The sequence below is a fragment of the Leishmania major genome, chromosome 13, assembly GCF_000002725.2.
Source record: "Leishmania major strain Friedlin complete genome, chromosome 13".
Lineage (NCBI taxonomy): Eukaryota > Euglenozoa > Kinetoplastea > Trypanosomatida > Trypanosomatidae > Leishmania > Leishmania major.
The window spans coordinates 508,407-520,247 of NC_007254.2; the positions used below are offsets into that span (position 1 = coordinate 508,407).

The 11,841-nt window shown below is 62.9% G+C and overlaps 4 protein-coding genes across 4 annotated transcripts; all 4 read right to left on the reverse strand.

Annotated features, from left to right (window-relative positions):
• Positions 1 to 147: 147 nt before the first annotated feature.
• LMJF_13_1430 (conserved hypothetical protein) lies at positions 148 to 2,049 on the reverse strand (the record flags this gene model as incomplete). Its single annotated transcript, XM_001681835.1, has 1 exon — positions 148 to 2,049. The coding sequence occupies one exon, from the start codon at positions 2,047 to 2,049 to the stop codon at positions 148 to 150; it is 1,902 nt and encodes a 633-aa protein (XP_001681887.1).
• A 559-nt stretch (positions 2,050 to 2,608) lies between these two features.
• Positions 2,609 to 6,415, reverse strand: LMJF_13_1440 (conserved hypothetical protein; the record flags this gene model as incomplete). The annotated part of the gene is made up of 1 exon (XM_001681836.1): positions 2,609 to 6,415. The coding sequence occupies one exon, from the start codon at positions 6,413 to 6,415 to the stop codon at positions 2,609 to 2,611; it is 3,807 nt and encodes a 1,268-aa protein (XP_001681888.1).
• A 1,889-nt stretch (positions 6,416 to 8,304) lies between these two features.
• LMJF_13_1450 (EF hand-like protein) lies at positions 8,305 to 8,955 on the reverse strand (the record flags this gene model as incomplete). The annotated part of the gene is made up of 1 exon (XM_001681837.1): positions 8,305 to 8,955. One exon carries the CDS (start codon positions 8,953 to 8,955, stop codon positions 8,305 to 8,307), a length of 651 nt encoding a protein of 216 aa, XP_001681889.1.
• Positions 8,956 to 10,268: 1,313 nt separating this feature from the next.
• LMJF_13_1460 (programmed cell death 6 protein-like protein) lies at positions 10,269 to 10,973 on the reverse strand (the record flags this gene model as incomplete). Its single annotated transcript, XM_001681838.1, has 1 exon — positions 10,269 to 10,973. One exon carries the CDS (start codon positions 10,971 to 10,973, stop codon positions 10,269 to 10,271), a length of 705 nt encoding a protein of 234 aa, XP_001681890.1.
• Positions 10,974 to 11,841: the final 868 nt, after the last annotated feature.

The following is an 11,841-nucleotide window of genomic DNA, read 5'->3' on the forward strand; positions in this document are numbered from 1 at the left end:
TTTGGAGGGAGGGAAGTGGTGGTGTGAAGTCGCTGCCGGCGCTCGGAGCAGGCAGCGACGCCGCAGCCACACTCGCCTCCGTCTACCACATGCGCATCCACAGCTGAACAAGAGCAGAGAGCAAGGCGCGTAGCCTACAGCAGAAACTCAACGACGCGGAGGCGGCTTCGGCACACTCGGGCCCTTCTTGGTCTTCCCTTTGGGCTTCTCAGGTGGGTGGGTGGATGTGGAGGAGGCTTTCGACGCACAATTTCCATCAACGGCAGCACTAGTATGCGCCACGGCTGTGATACCGTTCGGCGTGTCAACTGCCGGCGGAGCTGCAGGGGCACTTGCAGCGGCGTGAATGCCGGCCGGTGCAGCTCTCCGGCTCCCATCACTGTTGCGATAGCGGTCAAGGTCCTTTGTGAACGACTCTTTCTCGAGCATGATCAGCGAGTCGGTGTACGCTGACGTCTGCTCCTGCAGCCTCTGCTGTATTCGGCGCCGTCGGTCTTGCTGCAGCGCCTGCACCGTCTGCAACACCCGCGACACGTCGTCCCAGTGCGCCGCCACGTCGCGTTGCAGCCGTGCCTGACTCACCTCCTGCGTGAACTGCAGGCTATGGTAGAGATGGAGGATGTCGCCTCGCGTGCTGTAGAGAGCAGACACATCACCCGTGCTGTCGGCTGGCTGATTTGCCTTCTGTTCTGTCGGCGCTTCCGTCGCTGCATCTCCTGGGTGGAAGTGGCCACTACCGGTACTGCTGCGGTTGGAGTGTAGGGGCGAAGTCGAAACCGTGTCGACCGCCTTCGCGCTTCCCGGTGCAGTGCCAACGGCGCGCCGCAGGAACAGCTGATGCACCAGCCGTGCCTGCTCCTCTTCCAGCAAACGCGCCTTGTTCACCTGAGCACTGCGGGGTGGTCGAGCAGATAGCTCTGCCTCGCCGCTAACGAGGGAGCCAGGCGGTGCGAGGCTACTGCGAGTGTGGATATCGTGCACACATGCACGAGAGCTGGCTGCACGCGCCGCTTCCACGGAGTTGTGCACGCGCCTAACGGTGATGCCTCCAGCTTGAGACGGCGCAGCGCCTGCGGCGCTGGCGGACCGCCTCTCCGCCACATCCTTCACATCACTCTCAGTGCTGTTGTCGCTGTGTTGCATCACCTCCTCGCCGTCATCAACGACCACGTCATCAAGCCGCTCGAGTAGTGGGCAAGCGGTACAAATCTGCTGCACGTACGCGCGGTGCCGCTCTCCACCATCGCCGTCACTCACTGCCTCGCCGCACCGGCTCCAGCACGGGTTGTTGGAGAGGTTCAGACTTTTAAGGCTCGGGCAGGGGAGTTCGTCGCGCAGCAGTACGTCCACCGAGGAGCTCACGTTGTTGTGACTCACATCGAGATACGAGAGGCACTCCAGCTGCTGCAGCGGGGCGAGTGAAGTAAGCTGATTGTGGTGCACCACCAACACCTGGAGCTGGGAGAGCAGCTCGACGCCTTCCAGGTCAGCCAGTGCGTTGTGCTGGAGATACACATGCGTGGCGTTCAAGAAGCACTGTACAGGGGCAATAGAGGTGAGCTGCCTCGCTGGAAGCTCAACGCACCGGGTCTGCAGCGCGGCATCCGCAATGCCTGCTACGCCGCCGACGAGGTTGTCTTTCTCCAGCACCTGTGTGACACCGTAGCGGGTGCCGCTGTCGGTGGTAGCTGACCGAGGCGCAGGGAATAGCTTCGCAGATATCTGCCTAATCGCCAGCCCCGTGGCCGCGTAGGCTGAAGGTTGCTGTCGGTCGACAGATGCGACACGACGTTGAGGCGGCACCCCCTCCACATCACTGCTGTCGAGGCGCTCACATGCAGGCACCCGGCTTGACGTGAGAAGCGCTCCCCTCTTCCCACTAGCGGATGCCACCGTGCTCGATGGGGCGGCGCCGGTGTCGCTGGGGTGGTCCTCGTGCACCTGCTCCAAGTCCGCTAAAAAGGTCGCCAGCGCGGCTTCATCGGGATCTTCGAGGCGGAGGGAAGCATAGTAGGCCAGTTCCTCCGCCGTGAGGTCGGGGACGGACATGGGCCTTAGGTTGTTTTCCGTAGGAGCGCGTGTTCGTGCACGTGTGTGCGAGTCGGCGAGGTGGATTTAGGTGGCGGTCGTGTAGCGCCAGCAGCGCCGTTGCCACCGTTGGCGAAAGGGTGGGTGAGGTGGGGAGAAGCGGCACACGAACGAGGAGGATATGAGGATGACCAGGATGGAGGCGGGATCATTGCGCCCTCGCGGCGACGGTGACAGATATAGAGACATTGGAGGAGGGAGAGGGTGCGCAGAAGGAGGGAGAAGCAGTTCAAGGGTAGAGCTGCGAGTGATACGCACGAAAAGGGACCCTCCCCCACGCCCGATCTTTCCCTCGTTCTCGTGCCGTCATCGTGTATGCAGCCCCCCTCGACCCTCAAACCCCCCTCCCCCATCCTCGCCCGTGTGCGCACAGTCATTGCCATGGTTTCTTTGGTGGTGGCTTCGCCATTTCTTGCACACCCAGCCTGGATACACACACAAACACACACACACACACCGCAGAAAGAGAGAAATGCGCGTCTGCGTCATTGCAATGTACCGGCGTACGTGTGCAGGTGTGTCACCGAAAGTGAAACGACCGTATTTCCTCCTCGGTGCCGTAGTACCGATTGAAAGTCAGCCGCACGACCAGCGGCTTCAGATGCGTGGCGAGGGTGGACGGGTGATTCTCCGCCGCGGCAAAGACCGCCGTGACAAGCGCCTCGACGGCGTTGCGTGTGCTGCTATTGATGTGCGACACAGGCAGGCGCGAAGGGTCAAGCGCCACCTCGAGCGCCCGCTGCACCGCCGCACGCACGACTTCGGTGGCAGGGGACTGCATGCCCCGCTCCCGCACGTTCAGCGCGACAGGCGGGCGAGCAGGGAAAGACACAATGCTCAGCTCCAGTAGAAGCGCATCCAATTGGTAGCACAGCTCCATGCAGGATAACAACTCCGGAGACGAGCTCATGGACTTGGCCAGCAGGCGCTCCAAGTTATACACGACGCGCATCGCGACGTTTTGCGTGAAGGAGAGCAGCTGCTCAACGGCGAAGTTGAGGGTGTAGTAGGCAGTCCCCAGGCCTCGCGACACGTAGCGCAGGTGCTGCGTCGCAGTCTGTCCTGGCAGGCCCATCGCTTGGGCCACCTGTGCATCTTGGGTGTCGCGTTGGTGCAGCCGCTTCTTGTGCTCCCGCAGTGTGATTCGGGCGTAGTAGAGGGCGCACTTGTATCCAAAGACGTAGCTCCACACGTCGGCGAACGCAACGCCATTGAAACCGGATGCGGCTGCAGCGGCCGGCGATGCCTTCCCTACCCCCGCGTCGCCCTCCTCCACGTAGAGGCGCTGGCGGCGCTGCCAAAAGTAGGTCTGGTAGCTGCGCTCCGTCGTGTTCGTCAAGGGCTGCACGTACACGCTCAAGTCCCGCGGCTGCAAGATGTGCTGGAAGGCGTCAGGGAGGGTGAGGTCCAACTGGAAAGATGCGAATACGTCGAGCATGCCCGCTGCGACGGAAGGGCTGCTGTTCCCTTCCTCCCCTCGCCCACTCTGCTGCCCCGGCCTAGTGAGGGTGGCGGCTGTCATCGTGCTCGCCGCCGTCGCCGCAGCAGCACCCACCCTCGCGGGGAGCACAGAGAGCCGCACCAGCTCACTAAAGCGCTTTCCACGCAACGCATCGGCGAAGATGGCGGAGACAACAGGAGCGGCGGTGCCAAGCCGGTCGTACGCCGCCGCCCCGCCGTCCTCGGCGTGTCGCACCCACCATCGTGGCTCTCGGTACAGTCGCTCCAGGAATCCGTGGACAAGCCTCTCCTGGTCGCGGCAGAGGGCAACGTCAATGAGCAGCTTCAACGCCTGAATAAAAGAGCACGCAGTGGCGGTGGCGGTGCGGCTCGCAAGCCCTCTGCCGGCAAGTACATCGAGTGGTGCAAGGGATCCAGATGGTGGCCGCTCCACCGGAGCCGTCGTGTCCGTTGATTGCCGCTGCTGCTGAGCCTCCTGCACGGGCGCATGCAGAGGACGCGACAAGAGACAGCCGCCGCCGCCGCCAGCGGCTGCAGGTAGCGACAGTGTGAACAGGTCACGCAAGCGACGCTCCTGCAGCCGCTGCACCGCCACACCAATGGGGATGAGCAGCGCCGTCGTGATCCAGCGCGCACACGGGATGGTGACGTTGATCCACAGCTGATGGGAACGCCGCTTCCGCTGCGCCTGACCTCCCTGGCCAAACGCCTTGCTACCGGTATCCGCCGCATCTAGGTATTGCTCCTCCTCTCCAGCGAGGACGTTAGTGAAGCGCACGTCAGGGGTGGTGTTCGACTCAGTGATGGCAAGCGTCCAGAGCGATATGCCGCGCCGCAGCAGCACATTGCTGCCCTCATCACCGCTGCCACCGCCGTCGTCATCGTTGTTGCGGTCCAAAGCAGCCGTCGCATTCCCGTCATCGGACCACATGAGTGAGCACGGCCTGCCGATCCCCTCGCTACCGCCAGATGCCCTGCGCTGGCCCAAGGCAGATGCGCCTAAAGACGGAGCCAGACAGCCCTGATCATCGGAGACGCTCGGCACGCGACAGTCACCACGCCGTTGCTGCCACTGCTGCTGCCCTGGCAGTGCCTCCGCCAGCATGGAGGCAAACCCGAGCGGAATTGTGGTGGGAAAGTACACGTAGTGCAATGCACCGGCGCTGCCACCAGCGTTACTGCTTCCCGTCGCATCCACCGCCGCTACCGCCGTGCTCGGTGCGGCAACCTGCGCAACGCGGCGGCGGACGTCCTGGTTCTGTTGGGCGTACGCCACAACAGCAGCGACGGTGCCACTTCCCGCTTGATCACCGTCGCCGGGTTCGTCTCCTTGACGGTCGCCGGCTTCGTACATGATGTAGTGCAGAATCTCCTTCATGCTCTTTGTGTGCCCAAGCTGGCACGGTGTCGTCCCAGCGGAAGTTCTCGCGGCTGCGGTGCGTCGTGGATGCATCGGGGTTCGCGAGAGCGCGATTTGCTTGTGGCGACGCGTGAAACTGGCGAGACTGCGCAGCACAAACGCGCGAGCCGACGTGAGCGCAGCCCTCGCGACGTGCTGCTCGGAGACGTCCCCTCTGCGACGGCCGCTGCTACCGGCGCCGGCTTGTCGAGGACCCGGTACCCGCGCCGCATCGACCGAGCCACCGCTGCGACTATCGCTCGATGACGACGGCTCGCTTGTGCGCTGTGCCGTGTCCTTTCCCTTCCCCCCCGCGGCGGCGGAGGCTGCGACACGATCGCTGTTATAGTACCCGACGCAGTTCAGCAGCAGCGAGAGGACGTCTGTGGGAAAGCGGCGGCTAGCGTCACCGATGCGCACGTGAGAGAACGAAGAGCGGAACAGCCGCGGCAGCTGTCGGCGCCACACCGGCGGGTCAATGCCGCGGACAAAGCCGAAGATGGCTGCTGTGCAGAGCAGCACGTACGGCCACGCGGTGTAGAGCAGCGTCATGACGTAGAGACGGTAGAGATCCATCGTCGAGGTGTCTTGAAAGGCGCTGGCCTGAATGATGAGTGTGTCAAGGAGGCGGGCGGCCAACAACGCACACGACAACCACCGCGGCGGCGCTTCCTCTCCCGCGCCACTAGCTGCGGCCGCCCCTGTAGTCGCCGCTGGCCTCGATGCGGGACTTTGCGTGTCGAAGCTCGCAAGCCCGTCCAGGCAGCCACTTTCCTCTACGAGCACGTGGTAACGCTGCAGTGGTGTGATGTTCTCGCGAACGGCCGCCACAAGGTCAGCCAGGGAGCACGACGCGGGCAGCACTGTGGCCGCCACACCGGCAGATGACGCGATGTACGAACCAGTGCGGAAAGTGTACTGCCTCCCACCTCCCGCTTTGGGTGCCTCTTCCTCGTTCTCGTAGAGGGCGGCTCCCACGTTTTCCGCTAGAGGAGGTGGCGGTTGGTGTTCGCTAAGATGCGAGGCCGCTGCAGCACCCTCACACACGACTAGCAAGTACTCCTGCAGCTGCAGTACCCACCGACCAAAGTCGGCGCTTAGCTGCCGCAGCACCGAGCACAGCCGTTCTAGAGACCGCGCCGCTGTCGCCTCCAAGGCTACGGACGCGTCTTGCACATCGCCGCACATTTCCGTGACATCGTGAGTGAAGGCGCCATGCATTTCTGCGGGGCCACGCGAGGCGTGGTGAGCGAGGGCCGGCGCGCATTCACGCACATGAGCGTCGACAGCTGCCACGACATTCGCCATCTCCAGCAGCTGCTCCAGCGTCCCCAAGAATGTCAGCGGCCACGCCTTGGCAGCTGCCTCGGCCAGCACAGCGTCCCGCAGCCTCCACGGGCCACCAGAGGGGGCGAGAGAGAGGTCAGCATGTGCGCTGCTACGTGAGTCACCCTTGTCCGAGTACATCTCGCAACTCGCCGTGGGGTGCTGACGCAGGGCACAAAGAACATCGAAGAGCACCGCCCGCTGGCGAGCGAGGCAGTCCACGTGCGCAGCGGCAACGGCGCGAGGAGCAGTGGACGGAGACGTCGATGATGGACAAACACCGGTCCTGCCTCGCGTCGTGATGGTTGTAGACGAGCGTTTCTTCCCTCGGGCAGCTGTGGTGCCTGCAGGCGGCGGGTGGAACGCAAACACGGAGCTAGCCCACCCTGGAGGCACGGCACAGGGGTGGCTGACCGCAGAGGAGCACGAAGGGGGTGAGCAAAAGGGAGGAGCACAGGGCAGCGTCGTGTGTTGCAGACACTCCGCGAGTAAGTGGCCTGCCGACCCCCGCACGGCTGTACCGTTGCGCGAGAACGCCGCGGCGCTCCCGTGCGGCGGAGCAACGAACTCCGGCTTCCGGAAAGGCGGAAGAGGGCACGTGGGCGAGCGAGACGGCGCGGCGTCGTGCGGTGGTACACCCTCGTCGTCCAACGTGGAGGGGATGGATATGAGCACATCCGCGAGCAATGGACTGCGTAGCGGTCGAGGGCGCTGCAGCAACGGCCGTGTAACGTTGCCTTGCAGAGGTGTGGGGAGATCCGCAGCAACAGCAGCGGCCGGCTTGACATATCGCCAGCTGTTCGAGTGGTGGTGCTGGAGGGCGGCGGTGGTGCTGCTTCTGTCGCCGACTGCAGCGTCACGTAATGATGGCCCAACGGAGCGGGTCGCCGACTCCAACACGGACGGCGAGGACGAGCGGGACGAGGAGGAGGAGGCGGACGATGACGAAGCCTGACAGACCTCGAAGTACTCATCCAGGCTGACGTCCACCGCCGGTTCCGTTGCCCCTGTTACCGCGGCGGCGGCAGTGCTGCCCATGGTGGCGCTATGCGACAGGCGCAGCGTTGAGGACGACAACGATGATGCCATCCTCGCGTGTCTGTGTGCGTGGTACGTAATCGTCGACAAGCGTATGATTGCTTCTCTGTTTGTAGTTTCTTCTCCTCCTGCCCGCCCCTCCCTCCTGCGGGCGTCGCTCAGCGGATGCGTGAGGAGACAGCCCAGCGGCGCGATGCCACCGTACGGGGGGCTGTATGGAGAAGCGAGGCTTTGCTGTGGACAACTCCGCGTGCAAGGTGCGGGGGTGTGCTGGTGCCTGCGCGTGTGCTCAAGTACAGAGTGCGTATCCTTCTCCTTTTCCTCGACGGTATGCAGGGGAAGGTGCGTCGGGGTGCGCCAGGAGTTGCATCAATGACTCTGTGCACTGCAGAGAGGCGGCTTCCCAAAGCGAGGCTCCTTCGTGGGCGCCGGTGTTACTGATGGCGATGGAAGAGGGGGGGGGGAGGGGAGAGCGTTGGAAAAGGCATGAGGGCCACCTCGCGAGATGAGCGGTAGAATGTGCTCACCGATGTGTGCGAGTACGTAGGCGCAGGAGCTCCGCGAGGGCGGGGACAGACAGACACATTACACATGGGGCAGAGATGTTCCATCTCCCCCTACAACAGCGCCACGTTGGATGCTACGCGGGGTGTAGTATACACACAAACACATGGGCATAGGTGTTCCTTCATCATCTTTGGCTTGCTCCTCTACTTGACTAGAGTAGCTGCAGAAGAGAATGCGAAGAGCGGGGGGAGAGGAGGGAGGGAGGAGGGAGTGTTGTCAGGAGCAGGCACCGTTTCGTCGAGGCGCAAACCCGCCTCCGCGCCTCTTTCACAAGCACACGTACACACACACACACACACACACACACATAGAGGAGAGGGGGAGGGCAGGGACGAAAAAGGGGGGGGGGTGGCGCCATGCGCCCACGAGTACGCTCACACGCGGAGAGGGAGATTTAGAAGACCGGCGCAACGACGTACATCGCGTTACCAGATCGCTGCGGCCGTGCCAAGGAAGGTGTCGAAGTTAAAGAGCACCTGACAGCTGCGGTCTCGATTATAGTAGGCGAACGCGTCGCGGACTTGCGCCACAAAGATAGAGAGCTCGATGTATTCGTCGAAGCCGAGCGAGCCGCGGTGCTGGCGGTCAAACTTGCGCATGACAGCCTGGAAGGTCTGCTCGCCGAGGACGAAGCCACTGAGCCGGAAGGCCTCGAGTGCCTCTCTCCTGTCGAGACGTCCGTCACCACTGGTGTCGCACTGGCGGAAGCCTTGCTGCATTGCGGTAATAAACTCGTGTAGGTCGGCAAACTCCTCCATGGTGATGCTGCCACTGCGGTCGAGGTCGTAGCGGGCTAGCAACTTCTCGGTCGTGCCAAGGCTAAACCGGAAGCCGGCGCTGGAGAGGGCAGCGTTTAGCTCGGCCACATCGATGCGACCATTATGATCGCTATCCGCCGCCTGGAACCCACTGACTAACTCTGGTGGCGCTGGATACTGCGGCGGCGCGTACGCGCCACCGCCAAGGGAGCCGGCGGTGGCGGGGTAACTGGCGGGTTGCTGTCCATCGTACATCGGATTCGCCCTGTAGCCCTGAGGGGCTTGGGGGCACCCGTAGCCTGGGTAGACATCCCCCATCGTGGAAATGGAGTAGACGGGTGGGGTGATGCGGAGGAGGGAGGAGGGGGTGGGGGCGACAGCGCGCGCGCGTGGGCTTCCGTATGAGGAGGGTGAGTCGGGCTGGCAAGAGAGGTAAACCGCCGATGCATGCGGCGGCGTAGACCGCGGTCGCACGAATGGAGCTGCAAGCGTAGCTGCATCTTCTTTGTGTGTGTGTGTGTGTGTGTGTGGGTGGGTGGGTGGGTGCCTGTGCTGAGGACAGTGGGTGGGGTGGGGGAAGAATGTGCGGAAGAAAGGCAGAAAAGGGAAGGAGCACTTCGCCACGTCAACTACTCGCAACGTACACCCACCCGCCGACCACGTGCGCGCTCTCACGTCAGTGTAGACAGTGCCACAAGCGGTGAGGTGGCAACGGAGCGTTCATCAAACACCGGTCCCTCATCGACCTCGCTCTTGCACGGAGGGGTCGAGGGAGTGGACTGGTGTGCTCGTGCTCCATGTAGGACACAGCGCGCGTGTGCTGCTTTTCCCGCTGCTCACCTAGCATGTATGCGCGTCAGCAAGTTCGGTTTCTGTCTGGCGGCTGTGCTTGTGTATTTCGTGCGCTCGGTGTCAGTGGACCCTATCTGCCGCCGCCGACCTGCCCTCCCTCTCCCCATACTATTTCGCACGAAACAGTCTGTTGGTGAATGCGTCGGTGAGTCTCCTGTCCACAAAGGTCCGTCATCTGCAACGGATGCACGGCTGCATCCCTTTCGAGCCCCACTCACCACCCCCCTCTCCCCCTCCTCCCCCTTCCCTCTTCCGACCCACCCCCTCACGGAGAGAGTGTGTGAGGAGAGACAGAGAAAGAGGCAAATCGGTAACGAGATTCCCACAAACGCGAAGGGCAACACGAAAGGGAGAAGGGGGGGGAGCAGAAGAAGTGGTGGGGGAGGGGGGGGGGGCGTGTGCAGAGGTGCGACCCCGTGCGCGTGCACGAGTTAATGCGCGCGTGCCTGCGACAGGGAGAGAGGGGAGAGGAGGGCGGCAAGCGGGAGGGGCTGGCCAGACTCGGCTGCGCATCACACAGACGATGGAGGAGGACAACGAAAAGAAATACACAGTGCGGAGGAGACGCCGCACTCGAATAGCACACACAAAAAGTGAAGCGCCAAGGGGAGAGCGCCCACAATCTCGACCCGACCAAAACGTCAGGCACACAGACACACACACAGAGAGAGAGAGCGGCGGAGAGCCAGAAGAATGACCTTACCACCTCCTACCTTCGTCCCTCCCCTCCCCCTCTCCGCCGAGACTCACCTACTCGCACTCGGACGGGCTTCGCTCGCCTACAGGATGGAGACGCTACCACCGATGAAGGTGTCAAAGGTGAATGTGACCTGACCCGTGCGTTCGCGGTCGTAAAAGGCGAAGACGTTGCGCACCCTACAAACGAAGATGGAGAGCTCGACATAGTCGTCGAAGCCGAGGCTGCCGCGGCGCTGACGGTCAAACTTGCGCATCAAGGCCTGGAACGTCTGCTCCGAGACCTGATAGCCGCTCGAGAGGAGGGCGGCGCGCACCTCGTTGCTGTCGAGCCGACCATCGCCGCTGGAGTCGCGCTTGCGGAAGCCTTCCCTCATGCTCAAAATGAAATGATGGAGATCTTTGAACTCGTCGAAGGTGATCTCGCCGCTATGGTTTTTATCGTACATGTGCAGCAACTTCTCCGTCGTGGCGAGGCTGAACGGCACGCCGGCGGACGACAAGGCCGCGTTCAGCTCTGGTACGCTGATGGCGCCGCTACCATCCGTGTCGACCGCGCGGAACCACTCCATCAGCTCTTGGTTGTCGTTCATGTGCCGAGCTGAAGGGGCGTACACGCCGGTGGAGGTCGGCATCGGTGGCTGTGCGCCGCCGTAGGCGCTTTGGGCGTTGTACGGCAGCGGCGTCGTCACAGGCAGGTGACCGTGGGCCCCTGCCACCACAGGAGGCTGGCCGTATTGCGTGGGCGGCTGAGTGTAGCCGAGGTATGCGTTATACGGGTATGCCATGGTGATGCCAAGGCGGGGCTAGACGAGACGCAAGCGACAAGGCAGCTGTTCGTGGGCGAAGAGGAAAGAGAAAGAGAGAGATAGGGGGGGGGGATGGGCGGTGAGGGAGAACAAGAGCGAGCAGATAAAGAGCGGAGAAAAAGGGGGGCGGGGCGGGGATGTGAGACGGCGCATAGGGGCAGCACCCATGCACACGCCTCAATGCGCCCCCGCATACGTAAGAGAAGCCGACAACTACTCATCGCGCTCGCGCAGGTGTGCACATGCACGTCTGTATGTATGCGACGTGCATCACGGACGACGTCGCGCTTGCGTCTTGTTCTCGTATTGAGTGCACGTTGGCGGATAGGTTGGCCGCGCCCTCCTGGAGAAACCGCGTTGGGGGAGGGTGGTGGTGGTGGTGGCGATGGTGGTGTTCGTGCAACGGGGGAAAGAGGGGCGCAACCGAAAGGAACATGAAGATACTGCGGATGGTGTGGGATAGGAGGGGAGTAGGGGTGGGTAGGGGAGAGGGCGCCAGGCACTTCAACCGCGTCCTGCCCTCGACGGTGGTGTTTAACGTTGTTTGTTTCGTGATAAGGGGCGTGGGATGCGAGGCAGCGTCATGCCAGTAACACGACCGTCTCTTCTCTCTTCACGCTTCTCGTGCACGCAATGGCGGGGGTGGCGAGTGCGCGCGCTTCTGGTGTGCGGCACAATCGTAAAACACACACACACACACACACACATGAATGAAAACTTTACATCCGTAGATACACGTGAGCGACAGGGCGACGGCGGGAGGGCGGGGGCAGCCAAAGTGGCACAGCTGCCGCCACTTCATGGAGAGGGAGGAAGGGAGGGAGAGGGACCACACCCGGCGGCTCAT